This window comes from Stomoxys calcitrans, chromosome 1 (genome assembly GCF_963082655.1).
Source record: "Stomoxys calcitrans chromosome 1, idStoCalc2.1, whole genome shotgun sequence".
In the NCBI taxonomy this organism is placed as follows: Eukaryota; Metazoa; Arthropoda; class Insecta; order Diptera; family Muscidae; genus Stomoxys; species Stomoxys calcitrans.
Window position 1 is genome coordinate 266,129,823 of NC_081552.1, and position 26,334 is coordinate 266,156,156.

Here is a 26,334-nt window from a genome sequence, read left to right on the forward strand (position 1 = left end):
CAATATTAATAAGACAATGTGCTTCTGAATGATAACAGCATGTTTTTTGCTTTAAAATCTATTATAAAAATAAGCGTCGAAAATATTGCGGAAAGCGAACACAATACCAGCCTTAAGGGTTGGTTATGGTATTTGGCTTTTCACGTGAACAATTGTCAAATCCCATATAAGGGTTAATTTTCTATTCTGAAATTTCGGAATAGTCGGGCAAATCTTTAAATGTTCCGCGAGCTGCGTTTGACAGTTATGTTTAGATTTTTTTTTTCGTACCAAAAACTTATGGTTTAATTATTATTTTCACAAGTAAAAAAAAAAATCGAGCCATTGAAACCAATAAAACAAAAATTATGCCGACAATGATGTCAAGCGTTGCAACCAAAATTTCTTTTGTCCATTTTTCTCACTATAAACAGAGTACTACTTTTTCACGTTGTTTATATGGAGTTTGACAGCATTCCGCCTGAAAAGCTGAACAGAATACTCAGCTTAAAAAACGTATAAACTAAAAACGTGAAATATATGAAAACCTTTTTTAAGCTAATGTCTGGTTGAAAGCCCATGTTTTTCACGATAACTTTTCTGAAACACTACACAAATCACAATGATAAAATAAGAATTTTATTAAAATTTTACCCCACTGAATGAAACTATCAATTTTTTTCGTACTATAGGTTGGTACTATATTCGGTTTTTATGGTGAAATTCCATATAAAAACAAAATAAGCAGAAAATAGTGATAAAAAGTGGTCGCTTCGCTTTAATTAGTTTTTTCATCTAGGGAAAATTTACATTTCACGACCCCAAAAAAGAGCACAATCACAGTTGCTGCGCAACAAGTCGATTTCTTAAGTAAACTAAACGCGGTCGCCAAACTTCTAATTGCAACTATGTGTTTGTTAGTGTTAGTGATCTTGCTCATATGCTTTTGCAATTACAACAACAATATTTTGAAACAAGTGGAAGATGCTGGCAAAGGCTTTTGGAAAGTTGTGCTTATTTAACTTATACCAATGAAAATACTACAAAATTATTTATATTAACAAATAGTTTAATAGTCTTGTGTTTCATTATATATAAATTTCGAAGGGGTGGGTTTTGGTTGAAATTACAGCAACATATATGAATTTAAGAACGGTCCACACACTCACATTTGTGTGTACACATGTACGTAAGCAGCTTATAAATTGATTGGTGCCATATTAAATTTAATAGGTAATTGGCAACATTTTGGCCAAAGAAGCACAAAAAAATTAAATGTGGCAACCTTGTCAAACCACTGAAAAAACGAATTTGGGAAATTTTTTCCCAAAAAAAAGTAGTATCAGTAGTATAATCATGAAAAAATGTTGCTAAAAGCGAATATAATACCACCCTTTATGGGGGAATGCCCTACTGAATAAAATCAGCAAATTTGCTAATTGGTAAGCTAAATTATGGTTGTTGTGACCACTTATTGAATTGTTGGCAGCTTTTGAAAAAGCTTTGGTTCTCAACCGAACATCGTCAAATCACAATAACTCTATGTGTGAACGGTACATAGTCCTAAAGTTAAATATAACAGCTGATTGGCAATAAAACAACCATTGGAATGAAAACATGCAGAAGTTGTCCCGTTTGTATTGGCCGGTGCTGGTGACTCCCAAAAATGCTGTTACCAAACCTGTGGAGGCTTTATCCAAAAGCCAAAAGGTATTACCGATTATTTAAAAGAAAAACAAAGTTTCAGCGAAACTCCTTTTTCAGTTGATGACTGAGTTGGGTCTATTGAAACCGGCATCTAATGGCACATTTCAAATCATGCCCATAGGTCAACGTTCATTGGACAAACTTTGTCACCTAGTGAATGAGGCAATGTTTCGCGTAGAAGGACAAAAAATGTCACTTCCCATATTAACTTCAACAACTCTATGGAAGAAATCTGGCAGGCTGCAGGGAGATATCACAGAGTTTTTTATGTTACGTGATCGCCATGACAAATCCTTTCTATTGAGTCCGGTAAGTAGGTGTAATTTAAGTAACCGTTTTATTATTTCTAAGTTAATTTTAGACTCACGAGGAGGCCATAACATCAATGTTGGCGGCTACAGCACCTATTTCACACAAACAATTACCTTTACGATTATATCAAATCGGTCCCAAGTTTCGAGATGAGTTAAAGGCACGCTTTGGATTAATGAGGGCTAAGGAGTTTCTTATGAAAGACATGTACTCATTTGATCGAAATGATTTGGAGGCCAGAGAAACATACGAATTGGTGAATGAATCATATCTAAGACTGTTCAAGCAGTTGGAGGTACCATTTGAAAAAGGTAATATAATGTTAGTAATAATAGACAAGAAAGTCTTAGTTGAATTCAATTTTAAATTTTTTCGGCTTAAGCAAAATGCTATGAAATTAGTTTGGATTACCGTTAAGAAAAACCTTCAGAGTTTCTTTACAAAACGTGCCAGCTTTTGTCCAAACATAAAATTTTTGAAAAATTATTTTTTTGTTCATTTGTCTTGAGAAATTATGGCTCCGTTTATTTTATGTACATAATGTATTGTATATGTATTTGTCGTTGTTGTAGCCACGATCGCCGTAAAAAGTTACAGATTGTTTTATTCTGAATTGTTGTTGTAGCAGTGTGTTGTACACTGCGGCGCCAGCCTGTTACGTACAACCGGCTGCCATGGGATTGTTTTATTCTGAGCCATAGGGTGTCGTGTGCACTTTGCATTCAGAACTCTATGCTTCGAAGTTCGGTGTCTAGTCATTGCGTTTTGTCCACCAACTGCACTCACCAACTGTTTATTTTATACGTGTATTTATACGACGATGTACATTATAACTACACTGGCAGCCGGTTGTACGTACCGGATTGACCCGATGAAGTCCTTCATCCGCAAGGGCTGCCGCCTCAGTGTACAACACACAACTAAATTCAAATGTGTACATTCTTAACAGAATCCATGGTGGTCGGTCCCCAATATTCTGCCCGGTCCTAGGAGAGGGTGCCAGATTGAAAAGTTTGAAATTCGGGCGATTCCTCGCATGGACATTTAGGACATTTTTTTTAGATGGAAATTGACCATGCTTCTTAACGCTTAAGATAGTGGCAGTTCGTGATGGTTGGTATTGCAGTGTTTTGGAAGGTCGGATGGCTTCTCTACTGCGTTTCGCTCACTCCTGCTGCCAAAACTGAGGCAGGTCGGCCAATCGCCCAAGTGCTGATGGCCAGATCGTAAACCATGTCGTGAAGATTTCGTAGGACCGATTTTCAGGCTACGACATCTGAATGGTTCGGAAAGAGCAGAAGTAGCGCTTCAAGGATAAAAGATAAAACGACTCATATAATTCTGTGGATTTACTCTGCTTTATAACAGAGACCATTTTCCATATGTGGGGTATTACCTAGGTGGAGATGGGCCAACTGAGAGTGGAGTTACCTTAAATTTTATACATATTTTGGACAAAACAAGCTCTCATTAAACTGCAGAGCCCCTCAGCATGTAAAATAGTGCAATGTTATTCGTTGATGATCGAATTGTTTTAATTGATTTAAAACTTACCCTGAACTGTTTTTTCCATTTTGACCACATACTTTTAACCTATTTTTTCTCTATACACAGTAAAATATATCTCTTTTAAATACAATAGAATTTATATTGAAATCTCATTTGTTTTTAGTCGAAGCTTGCACTGGCATGATGGGAGGAAAACTATCTCACGAATATCACTATATCTCGCCAGCGGGCGAAGATAATTTGTTGCATTGTCAAGATTGTAATTATGCATTTAACGAGGAAGTTTCTCAAGTGAAAACCAAAGTCACTTGCGTAAAATGTCAAAGCTCGAATGTTAGGCAAGTTAAGGGAATGGAGGTGGCCCACACTTTTCTATTGGGTGATCGATATTCAAAAGTGTTCAATGCCACTTATTTGGATACGGATGGGAAACCTAAAACGCTAATAATGGGTTGCTATGGTATTGGCATCAGTCGTATATTGGCAGCATCACTGGAGGTATTGTCTAACGAGCAAGAATTAAAATGGCCCACCATTTTGGCTCCGTATGACGCTTGTGTCATTGGACCCAAACAGGGAAGCAAAGAAGCCGCTCAAGGTGAAAAGATTGAACAACAAATGTTGCATGAGCTGGATATATTATGTGGCAAAGATGTGCTGCATGATGACCGCAAGTATTTAACCATAGGCAAGAGACTTATGGAAGCCAAAAGGTATGATTTTTAAGCCCTTTAACACTTGGAAAATGCTAATTTTCTATATTTGTTTTATTTAGAATGGGCTATCCTTTAATAATTGTGATTGGCTCCAAATCCTGCGAAGAAGTGCCTAAAATAGAAATTCACATCAATGGCAAACCAATGGATCTTGATTTGAATTCATCTTTATTGGAAATAAGAGAATATCTTCAACAAAAAACAAATCTAATTCAACTATAACTTAACTTGAACAACTATTTCTTTTTTTTTTTTGATTTATTTCCAAAGTACTGATAATAAATGATGTTTGGTAATGTGCTATAATGACGCTTATAAGATTAGAATAACAGAAAACAAAAAAACAAACCAAAAACAACAAATACAATTAATTCAGTTAATATTTTTATCACACTTCACCCATGCAACTTTTAGGCCAGCAAAGGCTTCGGATATTAGCTGTTTTTAATGGCCATAATCGGGCTCTGGTATTTCGGGATAAACATGCATTTGTGGTTTCTTTGGCGTTGGCGGCGGAATGCTGGTATAGGACCAGGGCAATTGGCCTCGCAGTTCCTCACTGATTCTTTGGTTTTGCTGAGGTTGTGGTGAGAAACTCTCAGAATTTGCATAGCGACTATTCAAGGGTGAAATCGTCGACAACTCCTCGTGGTAGACAGGTGTCTTTGGCAATTGTGGTGTGGGATATAATTGTGTCTTTGGCTGTTGCTGTGTGGGATAATTCAGTCGGTCAGGGTGCGATTCTGTGTTGCGATATGTCACTGGTTCATTTGTTGGCGTATACACGGTGGGTGGTGGAGCCGTAGGCGATTGCAACTCATAAGGTCTATTGTTTTGGGGCGTCATCATTGATGATTGTCTGTTAATGCTAGTTGTTGATGGGTTTTGTATTATCAGTGGCTTGGGTCGAATTAGTTGCGAGTCTCGTGGCTCTGGACTGACAGATCTTTGTTGACTTTGGATTTCCGCAGCCACCGCCATAACTTGGACTTCTCGAGTGGGCTGTTCTTGTTGAATAGTAACTGGAGCCGTGCTTGTTGTATTTGCGCTGGTCACACTGCTCTTAGTCGAAGTGTTCTACAAAATAAAAACAGAAGAATATTAGACTTGTTGGTATGAATGTGCAAAGGCCAAATATCTTTCATGAAGTCATTGACTACACTGGGAAATAAAATACGTTTGACTGTTTCCTCTGGGGTTTTTAATGTTTCTTTCTCGTTATTTCTAAATCCGACAACAGTTTTGAGATATAGCATTGATCCATAATTTACGATTTCATTGCTTTTAAAAACAAAAAAAAATTATTTTTTTTTTTCAGTAAAAATTCTCTTAAGTTTTTTAATATAAGGTATTTAATATATCTTTGGTAAATATATATGAAAATTGTCCATATTAGCCGTACGTTAAGCTTATGAAATATGTCTTCAGGACAAGACATGGGTTCCTCGTATGGTATGCCAAAAATGCATGTTATGTCCTAGTGGAAAAATAAATACAATACAGTCCGTGGAGGCCACCGTAGCGCAGAGGTTAGCATGTCCGCTCGAATCCTGGCGAGACCATCAGAAAAAATTTTTAGCGATGGTTTTCCCCTCCTAATGCTGGCAACATTTGTGAGTTACTTTGCCATGTAAAACTTCTCTCCAAAAAGGTGTCGCAATGCGCCACGCCGCTCGGACTCGGCTATAAAAAGGAGGCCCCTTATCATTGAGCTTAAAACTTGAATCGGACTGCATCGGACGTTTCCCCTGGCATATGTGGGCATGATTGCCAAAAAGTATTCATACGTACCCATGTCCAACAAATTTAATAAATAAATTATTTTTAATAGTTTGGTTCAGCTTCAGAGGTTTTCGCCAAATCATTGGTGCTACCAATGACCTACAATATGTAAAGATATTAAATGCGCCTTTTGGATGCCAGATGCCGTTAGTAAAACTGGGCCCCATCTTTCAGTTATATTTTAGTTACATATAGTGATCTTGATTCAAAAGGGACCCAATCTTTTTTTTAGCGATTTTCCTAAAATTGAATATTTAAAGTGCCATTTTGCATCAGTGCGCTCTTGGATAAATATATTTATCGATTAAATTAATCCGCACATGTACTGGACTAGTATATATGAACTTTATGTAGAATATGTGTGAATTACTCCTACTCGACTTTTTCAAATGCTGCATCTTGACGTATTGTACACCTTTGGTACTACGAACTTTAAGGATTTTCCTCTTCCACTGGACCCTAAACGTGGACTTCTGATATTCTTTATGATAACTTGTCGATACCAGCCAAGCTATCATCATTAGTCTACTGGTCGTAATCTCTACTGCCAATGCATTTTGTCTTACTTTATAAAAATGAGGTTCTTTTTTACCTATTCCAAATAGACAATTGGTCTACGTTTTTCTACATAAAATTATATAAAATTTTTTTAATCAAAATTTTTAAAGTATGTCTTAACATAATTGTCGCAGAAAATTTTTCTACAGATTTTTTTTCAACATTTAATGTTATTAATATATATTTGGTTGCCTAAAAAGTAATTGCGGATTTTTTAAAAGAAAGTAAATGCATTTTTAATAAAACTTAGAATAAACTTTAATCAAATATACTTTTTTTACACTTTTTTTCTAAAGCAAGCTAAAAGTAACAGCTGATAACTGACAGAAGAAAGAATGCAATTACAGAGTCATAAGCTGTGACAAAATTTGTCAACGCCGACTATATGAAAAATTCGCAATTACTTTTTGGGCAACCCAATATTATGTGACTATAATTTCAAAAAAAAAAACTATTTTTGCCGCTCTCTAAAACTTTTCAACGGTAACGATGATACTTATCTTTTGTTTTTTCTTTTCCTCCTCTTTTATACGTCTACTTACCCTTTTGGCGAGAGCACTTGATAGAGATAGGCAAAAACTTGATCCAAAAATATTCAGTAGCCAAATCAAGACAATGCGCGAACTAATGCAGGTCATTACCACAGCAGGTGTTACAAAGTAGGCATCGAAATTTTCTAACATATCCATGATGCCAGGTGCCGCCGAAAGACCCAAATACTCAAATGTGTTTTCGACAGACTAAATCGCATATAAGAATAGAAAATGTTAGAACAGAGACTAAAGAGATAGGCTTTTAAATGCTTACAGTGGTATGTACGATATCATGAATGTGGAATCCCGTAGCAACAACATCCAAAATACTGCCTGCGATAATTACCAAAAACCAAGGCCAAAAGCACAAACCCCTGACAATTTTTGTCACTGGTCCACATATTGTAGTGATGACAAGTAGTGAGGTAACTATCCATAGGGCACTAATTGCTGCATATACAATCATGAATATAAACTCACGATTGGTTACTACTTCGGAATCTTCCCAATTGACGTGTATGACCGAGGGATCATTTAACAGGGGATTTGTTACCTCGGGATATCCACAGTCTTCGGCTAGAAAGAAATGAGGAATGAATAATTTGCCAAAAAAAAAAAAAAAAAAAATTAAATTAAGCTCCATGACTGACTTACTCAAGAAATAAATTAAATAGGTGGCAAACTTGAATGACTCCTGGGAGAGATCTGTGGTAGATTTTGAACATTCTCTAAATGCTATACCCCATATAGAGAGTCCCAAGTACACACATCCTTGAAGCTGTAAAGACACACAAAATTACATTATTAAATATTTGTTCTTTAATGTAATGCTTAAACGTTTTGTATACAAAAAAAAAGTTTGTCCCAACTTTAAAAATTTGAACTAAAAAACAAATAAGAGCGTGCCAAGATCGTCCGGGCCGAATGTTATATACCCTCCACCATAAATAGCATTTGTCGAGTTCTTTGCGCGGTTTCTATTTTCAGGCAAACAAAGAATAACAAATAAGAACTGTTATGCCATTTGAGCTATATCAAGTTATGGTCCGAATCGGACCATTGTAGAAGTCATTGTGTAATATTTCAGTTCATTCGGATAAGAATTGCGCCTTGTAGGGGCACAAGATGCAAAATCGGGAGATTGGTTTATATGGGAGCTGTATCAAGCTATAGTTCGATTCAGATCATATTGGACACATATGTTGATGGTCATGACAGAAGCCGTTGTACAAAATTTCAGCCAAATCGGATGAGAAGTGCGCCCTCTAGAGGCTCAAGATGACAAGATCGCAGATCGGTTTTTATGGCAGCTATATCAGGTTATATACCGATTTGTGCCATACTGAGCACAGTTGTTGGAAGTCCTAACAAAACACCCAATGCAAAATTTTAGCCAGAACGGATGAGAATTGCGCCCTCTAGCGGCTCAAGAAGACAAAATCCCAGATCGGTTTATATGGCAGCTATATCAGGTTATATACCGATTTGTGCCATACTGAGCACAGTTGTTGGAACTCATAACAAAACACCTCATGCAAAATTTCATTCAAATTGGATGAGAATTGCGCCCTCTAGAGGCTCAAGAAGACAAAATCCCAGATCGGTTTATATGGCAGCTATATCAGGTTATGTACCGATTTGTGCCATACTGAGCACAGTTTTTGGAAGTCCTAACAAAACACCCAATGCAAAATTTTAGCCAAAACGGATGAGAATTGCGCCCTCTAGAGGCTCAAGAAGACAAAATCCCAGATCAGTTTTTATGGCAGCTATATCAGGTTATGTACCGATTTGTGCCATACTGAGCACAGTTGTTGGAACTCATAACAAAACACCTCATGCAAAATTTCATTTAAATTGGATGAGAATTGCGCCCTCTAGAGGCTCAAGAAGACAAGATCCCAGATCGGTTTATATGGCAGCTATACCAGGTTATGTTCCGATTTGTTCCATACTGAGCACAGTTCTTGGAAGTTATAACAAAACACGTCATGCAAAATTTCATTCAAATCAGATGAGAATTGCGCCCTCTAGAGGCTCAAGAAATCAAGATCCCAGATCAGTTTATATGGCAGCTATATCAGGTTATGTACCGATTTGGGCAATACTTGACATAGTTGTTGGAAGTAATACCAAAACACCACGTGCAAAATTACAGCCAAATCGGATAAGAATTGCGCCCTTTAAAAGCTGAAGAAGTCAAGATCCAGAATCGGTTTATATGGCAGCTTTATCAGGTTATGAACTGGTAAAATCCTTCGTTCATAACTAAAATCCTTCGTTCAAGGAAAAAATTCTTAAATTTTATTTATATATGTTGTGTGTATCTGTCTGAGGTATCTTATATAAGCAGAACAAAAACAACTATTATGATTAAGTAAAGCGCATATTGGGTTAAATACAAATATATGGTAGCTGTATTTAAGTCTGAACCTATTTTATCGAAAATCAATAGCATAGGTCATGAACGGTATGAATTTTCCAGGGGATTATGGATACAAAAATGATTCCTCCTTTGTCTCAATTGCAGCCACTGAACTCCTCGTTGTGTCCCCAAAGAATCGGAAAATCGACTCTTATGTTGATTCCTCCTTTGTCTCAATTGCAGCCACTGAACTCCTCGTTGTGTCCCCAAAGAATCGGAAAATCGACTCTTATGTTGACGATCCCGGCAAACGAATAAAGAGCCTCCAATGTCCGAACTTTCTTCAGAGAAGGTGTACTGTTGGGCTTTTTCATAGAGCGGCATAATCACACACTACGCCAAATCTTAAAAAAGACACCGGGCATGTACATCGTCACTTACCATCTTTATGTCGACTACAAATCCGATTTCGACAACCCTTTATGCACAAAGGTATTCCAAGCCATGTCTGAGTTTTGAATCTCTGCAAAATTGACATGACTTTTCTAAACCCTGCGAGATAAGTTTGCGAATATCAGCAAATACGGTTTGCTGATTTCAAAATAAAAATTTTTAATTTATGGAAAAAACCTTACGCTCACAGAAAAAGCCTGTTGTAGTTTATTTTGCTGGTGTTTTAGCAAAATGCTTGCTATTTTAGAATAGCAGGCTGACTGCTGAAAAGTCTTTTGTTTACTGAACATGTCTGATGCTCCATTTGTGATAGGATTCTCAACACTAGATATTCCAGACCAGTCCAAATGACTGGTAAAAAATATTTTAAATTTAAAAATTTTATTCATGGTTTTTGTAATCACTAAAACGTCATATATAATTTTAAAAAGGTTGCCACGCGCATATCAGACCAGTCATTTTAATCAGCTAGGCAAAATATGTGCAAAAAACCTAATCTTTTTAGTAAACTACACTCATAGCAAAAAAGGTCTGCTGATAATAGCAAACACTGTCCGCTAACTATTCTTACTTAAGTTTGCTGCTATTTCAGCAATAAATCAGCTTTCGAAAATGTATGTTGCTCCGTTTATGATGGCATTGTTGGGAGGCATATTTATCTACAACGTGTGTGTGTGTGCCAAATTTCATGCAAATCAGATAACGATTTTATTTGAAACTTGCGATTAAAAACCCCCGAGTGTGGCATATTTCATCGATTTACTGGGCATAAAATCGCGAACTGCACCAATTGTATTTTGATTTAAATGTCCATTTTTGTAAAAGGCATCAATAAACCTTAACGCGAGTGTGCCTTTTAGTGGTTGAATTTGATAATTTAAGTAAAAACGTGCTAAGTTCGGCACGGCCAAATCTTGGGAAACCACCACCATGGATTCTAATAAACATTTATACAAAATAAGTTTTAATGACGGGCTTAATTTTGTTCTACAAACCAAACTTCTGTCAAACCAGCAAAATTAAAACTTCTAGAAACCGAACCGAAGGAAATCGTGAGACCGGTTAATATGGGAGCTATATCAGGTTATAGACCGGTTTGGACCTTACTTGACACAATTGTTAAAGGTCATAAGGGAACACCATGTGCAATTTCAGCCAAATCGCATGAAAATTGAGGCTTCCAGGGTAGAGCTATCGACATTTAATTGGATTAAGTATATATATTCTTGATCATCATGACATTTTATGTCGATCTAGCCATGTCCGTCCCTTTGTCTACCTGTCCGTCCGTCCGTCTGTCTGTCTGTCGAAAGCACTCTAATTTTGCAAGGAGTAAAGCTAGCCGCTTCAAATTTTGCAAAAATACTTTTTATTAGTGTAGGTCGGTTGGGATAGTAAATGGGCCCAATCGGTCCATGTTTTGATATAGCTGCCATGCAAACTGATCTTGGATCTTGACTTCTTGACCCACTACAGGGCGCAATTTTTATCCAACTTAGCTGAAATTTAGCATGAGGTGTTTTGTTACGATTTCCAACAACTGTGCTAAGTATGGTTGATATTGGTCCATAACCTGATATAGCTGTCATATAAACCGATCTGCGGTCTTGACTTCTTGAGCCTCTAGAAAGAGCAATTCCTATCCGATTTGACTGAAATTTTGCACGACGTGGTTCGTCATTACTTCCAACAACTGTGCCAAGTATGGTTCAATTCGTTTCATAACCTGATATAGCTGCCATATAAACCGATCTGGGATCTTGACTTCTTGAGCCTTTAGAGGGCACAATTCTCATCCGATTTGGCAGAAATTTTGTATAACGGCTTCTCTCTCGACCTTCAACATACATGTCTAATATGGTCTGAATCCATCAATAGCTTGATACAGCTCCCATATAAACCGATCTCCCGATTTTGCTTCTTGAGCCCCTACAAGGCGCAATTCTTATCCGAATGAACTGAAACATTACACAATGACTTCCCCAATGTACAGCATTCATTTATGGTCCGAATCGGACTATAACTTGATAAAGCTCCAATAGCATAACAGTTCTTATTCAATATTCTTGGTTTGCCTAAAAAGAGATATCGCACATAGAACTCGACAAATGCGATCCATGGTGGAGGGTATATAAGATTCGGAGCGGTCGAACTTAGTACGCTTTTACTTGTTATTTTTATACCCACAACTGAAGGATGGGGGTATATTCATTTTGTCATTCCGTGTGCAACACATCGAAATATCTATTTCCGACCCTATAAAGTATATATATTCTTGATCAGCGTAGAAATCTAAGACGATCTAGACATGTCCGTCCGTCAGTCTGTCTGTCTGTTGAAATCATGCTACAGTCTTCAAAAATAGAGATATTGAGCTGAAACCTTGCACAGATTCTTTTTTTTGTCCATAAGCAGGTTAAGTTCAAAGATGGGTTATATCGGACTATATCTTGGTATAGCCCCCATATAGACCGATCCTTCGATTTAGGGTCTTAGGCCCATAAAAGCTACATTTATTATCCGATTTGAAATTTGGGACAGTGAGTTGTGTTAGGCCCTTCGATTTGGATTGGATATAGCTGTCATATAGACTCATATCTCGATTTAAGGTTTTGGCCCCATAAAAGGCGTATTTATTGTCCGATGTCTCCGAAATTTTGAACAGTGAGTTAAGTTAAGCCCCTTGACATACTTCTGCAATATGGCACAGATCGGTTCAGACTAGGATATAGCTGCCATATAGACCGATCTCTCGGTTTTCTCGGTTTTGGGGCCATAAAAGGCGCATTTATTGTCCGATCTGGCCGAAATTTGGGACAGTGCTTTTTGTTAGGCTTTTCGACATCCGTGTCGTATATGGTTCAGATCGGTTTATTTTTAGATATAGGGACCAAAGGTATGCAATCATCACCGGATTTTGATGGAAGGTGGCTTACATATATACCCGAGGTGGAAGGTATCCAAAGTTCGTCCCGGCCGAACTTAACATTTTTTTTACTTGTTTGACAATTATTTTTCTAAACTTAGCATCTTAATCTGAAAAAAATTAAACATTTAAAGACTCGGTTCACTGTTGTCTTGGTTCAAGGTCAATTTCCTAACTTTTAAGCATATTTTGACTTTCACTTTAGATTTATGTCCTTAAAAACAAGTCGCAAAGTTAGGAATTTATTAACCTACGATTTAAAATGAAAAATCCTTAATACGAGTATAAGGAAAATAATTTTCACCAAAGTGAATGCTTCATTAAATAGTTGAAAAATTGATCATCTTTTATTTAAGTGTGCCTACCATTGGCTCAAATCTTTAAAATAGGGACAAGAATTTGTTCAGTGTATCATATATATCTGAATTATACTTTCATCTCCAACACTGCCACATGCTTGCCTACCACTGAGTCGCAATTATTATCTGTTTTCCATTACAGATAGTTTGAAACCCCATTTTTTATTCAGGTTATACTACTATACCATATTCAATTAAAACCTACCATGTATTTTATTCAAATATTGAACCTCATTACTTTTCGCATAATATTCGCTTTTCCCAAAGATATGCGCATATGATTTATTGGCTTAAAAAATCCAATAAATTTCTTTCGATATGGTAAAAGTGTCACATTGTTTTCAGCAACAAAATAGTCAGTGATGATTCATTTTCGAATCATATTATTTAAAATGCTGCAGGTAAATATCCCGGACTTTCCCTAGCCAGAACGATTTGGGACGTATATCATGAATCAGTGAAGAAATATGAATGAGAAGGGAAAAGGTGAGAGTCATTTTGCTATAACTTTAGGTATTTAAATAAATTGAACCACGATTTAATTAATCACAAATAGCTTTTTCATTGTCACTTGATATCATTTGACTTAATGCTTTGCCGCAAATAGCAAGTACAATTGGACTGATATTTTGAAGAAATGCAAAGTTGTATTTTTATACCCTCCACCATGAGAAAGGGATTTACGAATCTAGTCTAGTCACATTGATGGCTGGCTATGGCTGTCTGTCTGTGGAAATCATGATAGAGTCTAAAGGAGTAAAGCCCTTCGCATGATATTTTGCTCTCCACTTTCTATCGATGTAGATGTAGATTGGGTAATTTTCGGATATAGCTCCCATATAAGCCGACCTCGCAATTTTACTCCTCCGATATCCGTTATGATTGATATTTTGCATGTACGGCCTTCCTCCCAACATCTATACCCTGTATGGTAGGAATCATTCTACACCGTGATAAAACTCCAATTTCTTGATTTTATTTTCGAGCCTCAAAAGACAGTAATTCTTATACGATTTGACTTAAAATGGCTTGAACAAGGAAGAGCGTGCCGGGCCGAATCTTTATCGAGTTCTATGCGCGGTATCTCTTTTTAGGCAAACAAAGAATAATGAATAAGAACAGTTATGCCATTGGAGCTATATCATGTTATAGTCCGATTCGGACCATAAATACATGTTGAACATTGTACAATAGATGTCATTGTGTTATATTCGGATAAAAATTGCGCCTTGTAGGGGCTAAAGAAGCAAAATCGGGAGATCGGTTTATGTGGGAGCTGTATCAAGCTATTGATCGATTCAGATCATTTTAGAGACGTATGTTGAATGTCATGAGAGAAGCCGTTGTACAAAATTTCTGTCAAATCGGATGAGAATTGTGCCCTCTAGAGGCTCAAGAAGTCAAGATCCAAGATCGGTTTATATGATAGCTATACCAGATTATGAACCGATTTGAATCATGCTTAACACAGTTGTTGGAAGTGATAGCAAAACACTACGTGCAAAATTTCAGTCAAATCGGACGAGAATTGCGCCCTCTAGAGGCTCAAGAATTCAAGATCCCAGATCGGTTAATATAGCAGCTGTATCAGGTTATGTCCCGATTTGCGCCATCCTTTGCACGGTTATTGGAAAACATAACAAAACAGCTCATGCAAAATTTCAGCCAAATCGGATGAGAATTTCGCGCTCTATTGGCTCAAGAAGTCAAGATCCCAGATCGGTTTATATGACAGCTATACCAGATTATGAACCGATTTCTATCATACTTAACACAGTTGTTAGAAGTGATATCAAAACACCACGTGCAAAATTTCAGTCAAATCGTATGAGAATTACGCCCTCTAGAGGCTCAAGAAGTCAAGACCCAAGATCGCTTTATATGGCAGCTATATCAAAACATAGACCGATTTGATCCATACTTAGTGCAGTTGTTAGAAGTGGTATCAAAACACCACGTGCAAAATTTCAGTCGAATCGGACGAGAGTTGCGCCCTCTAGAGGCTCAATGAGTCAAGACCCAAGATCGGTTTATATGGCAGCTATATGAAAACGTAGACCGATTTGGCCCATTTACAATCCCAACCGACCTACACCAATAAAAAGTATTTGTGCAAAATTTCAAGCGGATCCTTCGAAAGTTAGCGTGCTTTCGACAGACAGGCGGACGGACGGACAGACAGACCATCAAGAATATATATACTTTATCGCGTCTCAGACGCATATTTCGAGGTATTACAAGCGGAATGACGAAATTAGTATACCCCCATCCTATGGTGGAGGGTATAAAAACACTGCACTTTTTGTACAAATATTGAATTGAATTAAATGCTTTTAAATAAATACTTTTATAGGATTAAGCGATGGTTTACTTACCAATATAATTAGTGCCATAAATAGTATAAAACATTTGGCAAAGCCGCTATTGACGCCAGAATTTCCCATTGTGTTTGTATGTTGTTTAGAGGCAGGTGCAATTGGTTTCTTTTATCCGTTTCGCTCGTGTTAGCTATGCGTAATTAATATTTCAAAAAATCCTTGGTATTCGCGTCTTTTTGTGGGCACTTGTGGCACCCAACCATAATCAAATACGACTGACTAAACAATGGGGCCCTTGTCAGACCTTTGAATGATAAAAGAAATACAAAAAATCAAATAATAATGCCAGCGCAAATCGTCTTCTTTCAACTTCGAGTGATCAAGCAAATAGAGCTTTAGTTTCCCATAATAACGACGATGTTGGTCTTGTTGTTGTTGTTGTTGCCACTGATTAGAAACGATAATAAACCCATACTGAGACCGCATAGGTAAATTTTACTAGGCACACGATATCTTATCAACAGGCCCGTAATGAGTTTCGATTTGGATTTTTTGTTGTTGTTTCATTTCATTATAACGTTTTTTTGGCGAAAATTTATTATTTATGAGTTCTTCTTCCTCTTCTTGGGTTGGCTTGGAAAATACATTCATTTCACATTTCGAAAGAAAGAACAATTAAAGTTCGTTCGCGTTCGGGTTGGAAAATTTCAAATAATTTGATTAGATAGTTGTGTACAAGTTATCATTTTAGCCGAGGTTTATTTTGATTTAATTTACAATAGATAAGAAGGGGAATACCCCTTTTTGAATCTTTTTATACCCTCCACCAGGGGTTAGGGGTGTATTGAATGTATTGAATCAGACCCCATAAAGTATATATTTTCTTGATCGCCATTAATTTTGTCGAAGCCATGTCTGGCCGTCTGTCGAAATCAGTTAAGATAGCTTCACAAATACATACTTCTTAACGACACTCAGAAAAATTGTGCGCAAAGGTTAGGTTAGGTTTAAGTGACAGTCTGCCATCAGACTCACTTAGACGTTTTCGTCCATTGTGATACCACAGGAAAAAGGCGTCAGCAACACACACAGGTAACAGCTGAAAGCATGTAAATCATTCCCGTTTCGCATAATCATGATGTACGCATTCGCCAAGAAAAGTCGTGCACGGTAACAAGAAAAAAATGAGAAAGTGTAAAAATATGAAATAAAATGACCAAGGTAAATTTGGAGAGTTACGATATCCATCTCTTCTTTCTGTTCAAAAAATGTTTTCTCTCTCGTCTCAGAACACAATTACAGGAAGAAATTTAATATACTGCAATGATATAGTGGAAATTAGTTCTTATCGCTACTGCTCAGAATAGTCCAAACATGCAGCGGACATGGCCTGAAATTTTAATAAGCATGCATAGGCATATTTTGCCCATGAACATTCCACTAAGGAACATGGGCAAACTTCTCACATATCAATGAGTGCAGTCCGATTCAAGTTTAAGCTCAATGTTAAGGGGCCTCCTTTTTATAACCGAGTCCGAACTGCGTACCGCGACACCTCATTGGAGAGATGTTTTACAAGGCATAGTACCTCACAAATCTTGCCAGCATTAGGAGGGGAAAACCACGCTGAAATTGTTTTCTAATGGTCTCGCCAGAATTCAAACCCAAGCGTTCGGCGTCATAGGCGGACATGCTGACCTCTGCGCTACGATAACCTCTAAGCATTTGAATTAAAAACAAGTAAAATGGCGTTTAGTTCGGCCGGACCGAACTTTGGGCATATATGTAAACCACCTCGGGATATATATGTAAACCACCTTTCGTCATAATCCGGTGAAAAATGCATAATTTATGCCCCCATAGCAGCTTAATCGAAATATGGTCCGATTTAGACCAAATTCGACAAGGATATTGGTCTTATAAGTACAAGTCATTGTTTAATTTTGCAGAACAAAATATTGGTCTTTTTGGTATCCCTATTCTAATATAGACCGATATGAACCATATACAACACGGATTTCGAAAAGCCTAACATAAGCCACAGTGTCAAATTTTAGCAAAAGCGGTTTACAAATGTGCCTTTTCTGGGGCCAAGAACACAAATTAAGAGATCGGTATATATGGCAGCTATATCCAAATCTGAACAGATCTTGGCCAAATTAAAGAAGGATATCAAAGGCCCCAACACAACTCACTGTCCCAAATATCGGCGAAATCAGACAATAAATGCGTCTTTTATGGGGCCAAAACCTTAAATCAAGAGATCGGTGTATATGACAGCTATATTCACATCTGGACCGATCTGGGCCAAATTGAAGAAATTTCTCGAAGGGCCTAATGCAACTCACTGTCCCAAATTTTGGCAAAATCGGACAATAAAAGCGCCTTTTATGGGCCCAAGACCTGAAATCTAGAGATTGGTCTATATGACAGTTATATCCAAATCTGGACCGATCTGAGCCAAATTGAAGACGAATGTTGAAGCACCTAACACAACTCACTGTCCCAAATTTTGGCAAAATCGGACAATAAATGCGCCTTTTATGGGCCCTAGACTTTAAATCGAGCGATCGGTCTATATGGCAGCTATATGCAAATCTTGATCGATCTGTGCCAAATTGAAAAATAATGCTGAAGGGCCTAATACAACTCACTGCCCCAATAATAAATGTGGCTTTTAGAGGCCTAAGACCCTAAATCGGAGGATCGGTCTACGTGGGGGCTTTATCAAAATATAGTCCCATATAGCCCATCTTCGAACTTAAACTGCTTATGGACAAAAAAATAATCTGTGCAAAATTTCAACTCAATATCTCTATTTTTAAAGACTGTAGCTTGATTTTAACAGACAGATGGACGGACATGGCTAGATCGTCTTAGATTTTTACGCTGATCAATAATATATATAGTTTATAGGGTCGGAAAGGGTATTTCGATGTGTTGCAAACAAATTGACAAAATGAATATACCCCAATCCTTCGGTGGTGGGTATAAAGAAGTAAAAACGTTCAGTTCATTTCAATTAGACAGAATTTTATACATTCTTTAACAAGGGTCGAGTTTGACAAGTTCTCGCACAATTTCAACCAAGTTGGGGTAAAATTGCATAGATAGGTCCAAGTAATAGCTACATCCGAATACCTAAAATTAGGCAAAATCTTATCTTTTAGGAGTTCAAGATCTAAGATCCGAAAATCGGTCCATATGAGGAAAAATTGACAAGTTACTTTTCGAACGATTTCTTTTTGTATGTAGTCATGTAAACCGTACTTGATATTTATTTGGGATGCAAAACAGAAACTCTTATGCTAAATTTCACCCGATACTAACAGCAACTCAAATGGGAAGTTCGGCTTCTTTGCCATCAATGGCAGGCTATGAACCGATAATTAAGATATTCTAGGCGTCTAAAAAGCCCAGGAAGGTTTATATTGGAACTATTAACGAGTGCAGTTCGATACAAGTTTAAGCTCAATGATAAGGGTCCTGCTTCTCATAGACGAGTCTGAACGGCTTGCCGCAGAGCATTGAAGATTTTACATGGCTGATATACTATTTAATTACAGAGTCAGAAGCTGTGAAAAAATTTGTCAACGCCGACTATATGAGAAATCCGCAATTACTTTTTAGGCAACCAATATTTAGATGGCATAATACCGCATTAAAGTCACCAGCATGAAAAAGGAGATTCATTTTCTCTCTATTTTCACATATTTTTACCTCGCAACTGTGTGCATATTGTGAGCTTAGTTGATAGTTTATAAAGGATTAGTTATATATAACTGATGGTTGGTATCCAAAGTTCATCTCGATCAAGTTTAACACATTTTAATTTACTTCATCCAACTTGTTTGAACTCATTTGTTTTTTTTTATTAATTAACAATTTTTTAATCAAATCCATGCAATCTTACTGTAAATAATTATTTCTTTATATACATTTTCAAAATTATTATTGTGCTTTAGGTTCTGTTTTATTTTCTTTCGTTTTTTGTAAGCCTGTGTAATTTATATTAACGCCACATTTATTGATCAATATTTTATCGTTGTAATAAAACGATAAAAATTCATTCACTTCTTTCGTATAAAACTCTAGCAACACACTTTTAGTTATTTACATGCACTTTCGATAGTTGTATATGTACGTATGTATATGAGACAATTAATTAATTTGTTTGATAAAATGTGTCATCTCATATTGCAACGTCGGTACAGAGGCTTTGTTGACAAGAGATACCAAAAGCCGTATTTTGTGCAGGGAAGCAGACAATTACAGAGATAACTAACGCTTGTCGAAACCTTTGCGAGATGGTGAGATTAAAATGTGTTTTGTTTATCTGATTACATTCAAGTGTCTCCCTTTGTTAGAATACATCTTGAATGTGTGTGTGTGTGTGTGCATATGTCATACTACTGTTGAGATGCTTGGAGTTGTTTGTGTTTACATTACATCGATGTGAGTAAACTACACTGCACTACACCCGCAATTCTTGGGCAACGCGTAAAGAGGTGTTATTCGATCATCGTTGAATTTGTTTTGTTCTTAATTTTTTTTAATAACAAAGACTAAAACACAACCCGCTCAGCAACCGTGACTCATTGAAACGTGAAGGGGAGAAATTTTGAATTTTGTTTTTCTTTTTAATCAGCACACTTGTGTCTCTTTTATTCTCACTCCCGGCGATAAAGATTTGCCATACGATCTGTGCAGCACATCTGCCAAGCCTGTTATCGGTTGTGTGTGTGTGGGAGGATGGGCGAAGTGAGAGATGGGAAATTTTAATTCACATGTATTTTTAGCACTGTTCTTTAATTTAACATTTTTCGATTTTTTTGGGTTACGATCGACCGTTGGTATGGTTGTCGAATATTTATTTATCTTTTTTTTGTCATTGCCTTGTTGTTCGCCAGTTAGCTAGTTTGTTTATTTATTTGGTGTTGTTATTAGAAATCGATTGGTTCTATGTAGAATTACGTCGTTATTAAGTGGGTATGCTCTCGCAGTTAGTACCTACTCTGTTAAACACTTGGTTAGATACTGATTGCAAGTACACTCTCGAATTATAAAAGGCTGAGTTGCCCTGCCCTGTCTTGTCTGTCTGCCTGCCTGGTTCCCTAAGCTTGTGTTGTTTGCGCAGCTTATACGACGACGCGCAGTATTATTATGATGGTGGGGAATTCAGAAGCTTCAACATTACTGCTGGTGGGCGCTGTATGTTACTGCTGCTTCTGCTGCCGCCGCTCTATATCCTCACCTATCCCACAAATACTGATAAAAAGTCAAAAAAATCACATTACAAATCATTTTTGATAAGATAATATAAAATATTCTGAACATTATATATATGTCAGCCAATATACAGTGTATTGAAAAATTATGCAGACAAAATTATTAATTTGAGGCACAACAAATATGGCAAGTGTTTACAAATATGAAGCCAAGCCAAGCCAAACCAATTTGGAAAATAAATTTTATATTTTCCTGTTAAACGAAAAACCTACCCAAATTTGGTAGGAATCGAAATCGTGACACTGCTTCCAAAGTTCATGAAATGCAAATTTTTCTATGAACATTCCATTAAGGAACAAGGGCAAATTGCTCACATATCAATGAGAAATAGGGGCCCCGCAGAGCGACACCTCTTTGAGGAGAAGCTTTTACATGGCTTATGCATGGCACAATACCTGATACCTGAATACCCTGATATCTCTCCAAAAAAAATTGCAAATTTAGCCCATGAACATTCCACTAAGGTACAAACTTCTCACATATCAATGAGTGCAGTCCGATTCAAGTTTAAGCTCAATGATAAGGGGCTTCCATTTTCTGGCCGAGTCCGAACGGCGTGCCGCAGGGCATAGTACCTCACAAATGTTGCTAACATTAGCAGGCAACCTCACGATGAAATTTTTTTCTGATGTTCTCGCCAGGATTCGAGCCCAGGCGTTCAGCGTCAAAGGCGGACATGCTAATCTCTGCGTTAGGGTGTCCTCAACCATCTCTCCATCAATATGTAATTTCAAAAATGGCATTATTCTCAACGCAACCAAAGAAATTTGCGCTTCTGTGTGTACGTGTACAGGTAAAATCAGAGAAATCTTGCGCTCGTGTGTGTACGTGGGCAGGTAAAATGAGAGAAAAAGACATACAAACAAAGAGAACGTGCGAAAAATGGGGTAATTTGCTGTGAATGTAAGCACAGAACTGACATATTAATACCGTCAAACTGACCGTGGCCGGCTGTTTTCAGCTGTTGGCGCGAGACCATCTTTATTAAACTATCTTGTTTAATAACGGATAGTTAGATTTGGCCTTAAAGCGCAGTTACTTTCCGATTGGACTGATATTTTGCGTATGATATTTTGTTATGACTTTTAACACTAACAGTTGTGACAATTACGATAACATGACATAGCTTCTCTATAAAGCGATCTTCTTATTTGAAAAATCCATTCAAAGAAGTTGGAGAGTATATAAGATTCAACTCTGTTGAACTAAACACGCTTTTATTTGTTATTACTTATAATTTTATTTTGTCCGAATAGTTTGGTGCAATTCTGTAGGTACGCGCATATTTATATGGTTTGTCATATGATACATGAATCTCCATGCATGTGTGTACACATATACGTATCGTAGGTAAGTGTTATCAAAAGATGTACTTTATACCTAGATATTTCCTAAATTTGCTTACATGTACTTTATCAATGGCCAAATTCGGTTCGATGATAAGATTGAAAGCGGTTCACAATTGCAAACTAAATTGGCAGTTGGCGGCACAGAGTATCTTGGCGTCATTCTCAAATTAAATTAAATAATTTGTATACATCAAGAGGATTTGCCTGATACAGAGGTGATCAAAAGTATTTACGAAAGTAAATTTTTATGCCTACCACCGAAGGATGAGGGTATACACATTTTGTCGGTCCGTTTGCAGCACATCGAAATATCCATTTCCGACCCCATAAAGTATATATATTCTTGATCAGCGTAAAAATCTAAGACGAACTAGACATGTCCGTCTGTCTGACTGTTGAAATCACGCTACAGTCTTCAAAAATAGAAATATTGAGCTGAAACTTTGAACAGATTCTTTTTTGTCCATAAACAGGTAAAGTTCGAAAATGGGCTATGTCGGACTATATCTTGATATAGCCCCCATATAGACCGATCCGCCGATTTAAGGTCTTAGGCCCATAAAAGCCACATTTATTATCCGATTTTGCTGAAATTTGGGACAATGAGTTGTGTAAGGCCCGTCGACATCCTTCCTCGCTCGATTTAAGGTTTTGGGCCCTTAAGAGGCGAATTTACTGTCCGATGTCGCCGAAATTTGGGACAGTGAGTTGTGTTAGGCCCCTCGACATCTTTCTGCAATATGGCACAGATCGGTTCAGATTGGGATATAGCTGCCATATAGACCGATCTCTCGATTTAAGGTTTTGGGCCCATAAAAGGCGCAATTATTATCAGATTTCGCCAAAAATTCGGGACAGTGAGTTGCGTTAAGCTCTTCGAAAACTTTCTGCACTTTGGCCCAGATCGGTTCAGATTTTGAGCAGCTGCCGTATAGACCGATCTCTCGATTGAAGGTCTTGGGCCCATAAAGGGGGTATTAATTGTCCGATGTCGCCGAAATTTGGGACAGTGAGTTTATTTAAGCCCCTTGACATACTTCTGCAATATGGCCTAGATCTGTCTAGACTTGGATATATCTGCCATATAAGCCGATCTCTCGATGTAAGGTCTTAGGCCCATAAAAGGCGCATTTATTATCCGATTTCGCCGAAATTTGGGTCACTGAGTTGTGTTAGGCTCCTCGAAATTTTTTTTGCAACTTGGCCCAAATCGCTCCAGATTTGGATATAGCTGCCATATAGACCGATATCTCGATTTAAAGTCTTAGCCTCTTAAAAGACGCATTTATAATCCGATTTCACTGAAATTTTACACAGTGACTTATGTTAGGCTTTTCGACATCCGTGTCGTATATGGTTCAGATCGGTTTATTTTTAGATATAGCTACTAAAAAGCCCAACATTTTGTTATACACAATTGAACAATGACTTGTACTTATTAGTATTTGGTCCAAATCGGAACATATTTCGATAAAGCTGCTATGGGGCATAAGGTAAGCACTTTTCACCCGATTTTGACGAAAGGTGGTTTACTTATATACCCGAGGTGGTGGGTATCGGCCTGGCTTTTACTTTTTACTTGTTCTTTATCTGCTCGGTTGTACAAGGCGTTTTGGGAGTTAAAACCATCCATTTCGTTTTAACTCCATTTACAGCCAGACCCATTTTCACGGACTCTCTTTCAATTCTTTCAAGGGCTGCAGTTACTACTTGCGGTGACAGACCTATGATGTGATTAGTGTGTCATATCTTTTCACATCTGCATCTCATATAATATTAGAGAGCTCACAACATAGGCTGACTTTCTTGTCTGAAACCTCGTTTGGTATTAAATGGTTTGGAGGGATTCTTTCCTATTTTTACTGAGGAACGCGTATCAGCAAGTGTCATCCTGCAGAGTCTTGTTAATATTGCAGGGATACCAAACGCAGACATGACTTGAAATACCTTTGAACGTAAAAGGGTATCGAAAGCGTCTTTGTAGTCAACAAAGAGATGGCAGGTGTTGATTTGTCCTTCTCGGGGTTTTTCCAGGATTTGGAACAGTGTGAATATCTGGTCTAGGGTGGATTTACCAAGTCTAAAACCACATTTATAGGGCCCCTTTATCTCATTGACTTTTGGTATAATAACTTAGTGGATTTGTTTGTAACCCCCAAAAGGAAAAACAATGTTCCTAGAATTCATTCATTTAATGATATCGCCCTATTTACAGTTATAGGTATATATAGTGTATATTATATAGGTGTATGGTACCATATTAACAGCACCCCCAATTTCCTTTCAAAAACTACACCGACCATTTTGCATGCTACTATAAATCATATAACGCATTTTTTATTTCGAATTTGATCAAACATGACCTTTAACTTAAAATAAACAGATTGAGCCCCCATATCTATTGGGAGTGGTATCCGTTTATTTTTTTTTTTTTCAACTTATCTGTACTACCTTATATACATGTAATAGAATACATCGTAACAACACCCCTCAGAAATGTTTGTCATATGACATCACACTTACACACTCTTTTGAGTCTCTCTAAAATGGACTAATGAAAATTCCAACTATTTCCGATAAAAAAAATAGGTATCGCCCTATTTACAGTTATAGGTATATATAGTGTATATTATATAGGTGTATGGTACCATATTAACAGCACCCCCAATTTCCTTTCAAAAACTACACCGACCATCTTGCATGCTAATATAAATCATATAACGCATTTTTTATTTCGAATTTGATCAAACATGACCTTTAACTTAAAATAAACAGATTGAGCCCCCATATCTATTGGGAGTGGTATCCGTTTATTTTTTTTTTTTTCAACTTATCTGTACTACCTTATATACATGTAATAGAATACATCGTAACAACACCCCTCAGAAATGTTTGTCATATGACATCACACTTACACACTCTTTTGAGTCTCTCTAAAATGGACTAATGAAAATTCCAACTATTTCCGATAAAAAAAATAGGTACAAACACGAAAATTTTGTAATAAACAATTCGGAAAACATTCATCGCAGCTACTGAAAGAAGGTAACAACTGTAGTCACAACACCCCTTGCATGTTTGAAACACACAAAAAAGTGAGAGAATTCAGCAGAGAGAGTTGTGTGCAATCATGAGATCAACGTTGTGTTTCAATTGCATTTCAAATGAATGCTCGATCACGTTCCGTTTCCAGTTTAAAACTTTGCAAAATGTTTAATGGCATTGTAACGCTTCAATGGAGATATTCTCAAAGCTAAGCGAACATTATCGAAATAACCAAACTGAGCAGTTGAAAAACAAGTAAGAGCGTGCTAAGTTCGGCCGGGCCGAATCTTATTGGGTTGCTCAAAAAGTAATTGCGGATTTTTCATATAGTCAGCGTTGACAAATTTTTTCACAGCTTGTGACTCTGTAATTGCATTTTTTCTTCTGTCAGTTCTCAGCTGTTACTTTTAGCTTGCTTTAGAAAAAAAGTGTAAAAAAAGTATATTTGATTAAAGTTCATTCTAAGTTTTATTAAAAATGCATTTACTTTCTTTTAAAAAATCCGCAATTACTTTTTGGGCAACCCAATATATACCCTCCACCAAGGATCGCATTTGTTTAGTTCTATGCGCGATATCTCTTTTTAGGCAAACCAAGAATATTGAATAAGAACTGTTATGCTATTGGAGCTATATCAAGTTATAGTCCAATTCGGACCATAAATGAATGCTGAACATTTTAGAAGCCATTGTGTAATATTTCAGTTCATTCGGATAAGAATTGCGTCTTGTAGGGGCTCAAGAAGCAACATCGGGAGATAGGTTTTTATGGATGCTGTATCAAGCTATTGGATCGATTCAGACCATATTAGACACGTATGTTGAAAGTCATGAGAGAAGCCGTTGTATAAGAATTGCGCCCTCTAGAGGCTCAAGAAGTCAAGATCCCAGATCGATTTATATGCCAGCTATATCAGGTTATATACCGATTTGCACCGTACTTAGCACAGTTAGTGGAAGACATAACAAAACACCTCATGCAAAATTTCAGTCAAATCGGATGAGAATTGCGCCCTCTAAAGGCTCAAGAAGTCAAGACCCAAGATCGGTTTATATGACAGCTATACCAGATTATGAACCGATTTGAATCATACTTAACACAGTTGTTTAAAGTGATACCAAAACACTAAGTGCA

General features: G+C 37.1%; 2 protein-coding genes across 3 annotated transcripts; one reads left to right on the top strand and one right to left on the bottom strand.

Moving 5' to 3' along the window:
- Window positions 1-1,555: 1,555 nt before the first annotated feature.
- Window positions 1,556-4,529, top strand: LOC106092784 (probable proline--tRNA ligase, mitochondrial). The gene is made up of 5 exons (XM_013259709.2): window positions 1,556-1,689; window positions 1,744-1,995; window positions 2,048-2,309; window positions 3,671-4,220; window positions 4,283-4,529. Exons 1-5 carry the CDS (start codon window positions 1,597-1,599, stop codon window positions 4,443-4,445), a joined length of 1,320 nt encoding a protein of 439 aa, XP_013115163.1. The 5' UTR covers window positions 1,556-1,596; the 3' UTR covers window positions 4,446-4,529.
- Window positions 4,375-20,625, bottom strand: LOC106092783 (uncharacterized). 2 transcript variants are annotated; one of them, XM_059370887.1, is made up of 6 exons: window positions 20,532-20,625; window positions 15,575-15,821; window positions 7,751-7,874; window positions 7,371-7,672; window positions 7,106-7,303; window positions 4,375-5,300 (listed from the first exon to the last, which is right to left on the bottom strand). In XM_059370887.1, the coding sequence occupies exons 2-6, from the start codon at window positions 15,641-15,643 to the stop codon at window positions 4,668-4,670; spliced, it is 1,326 nt and encodes a 441-aa protein (XP_059226870.1). In that variant the 5' UTR covers window positions 15,644-15,821; window positions 20,532-20,625; the 3' UTR covers window positions 4,375-4,667. The 2 variants fall into 2 exon arrangements, with proteins under 2 accessions (XP_059226870.1, XP_013115162.1); XM_013259708.2 differs by lacking the exon at window positions 20,532-20,625 and adding an exon at window positions 19,238-19,256.
- Window positions 20,626-26,334: the final 5,709 nt, after the last annotated feature.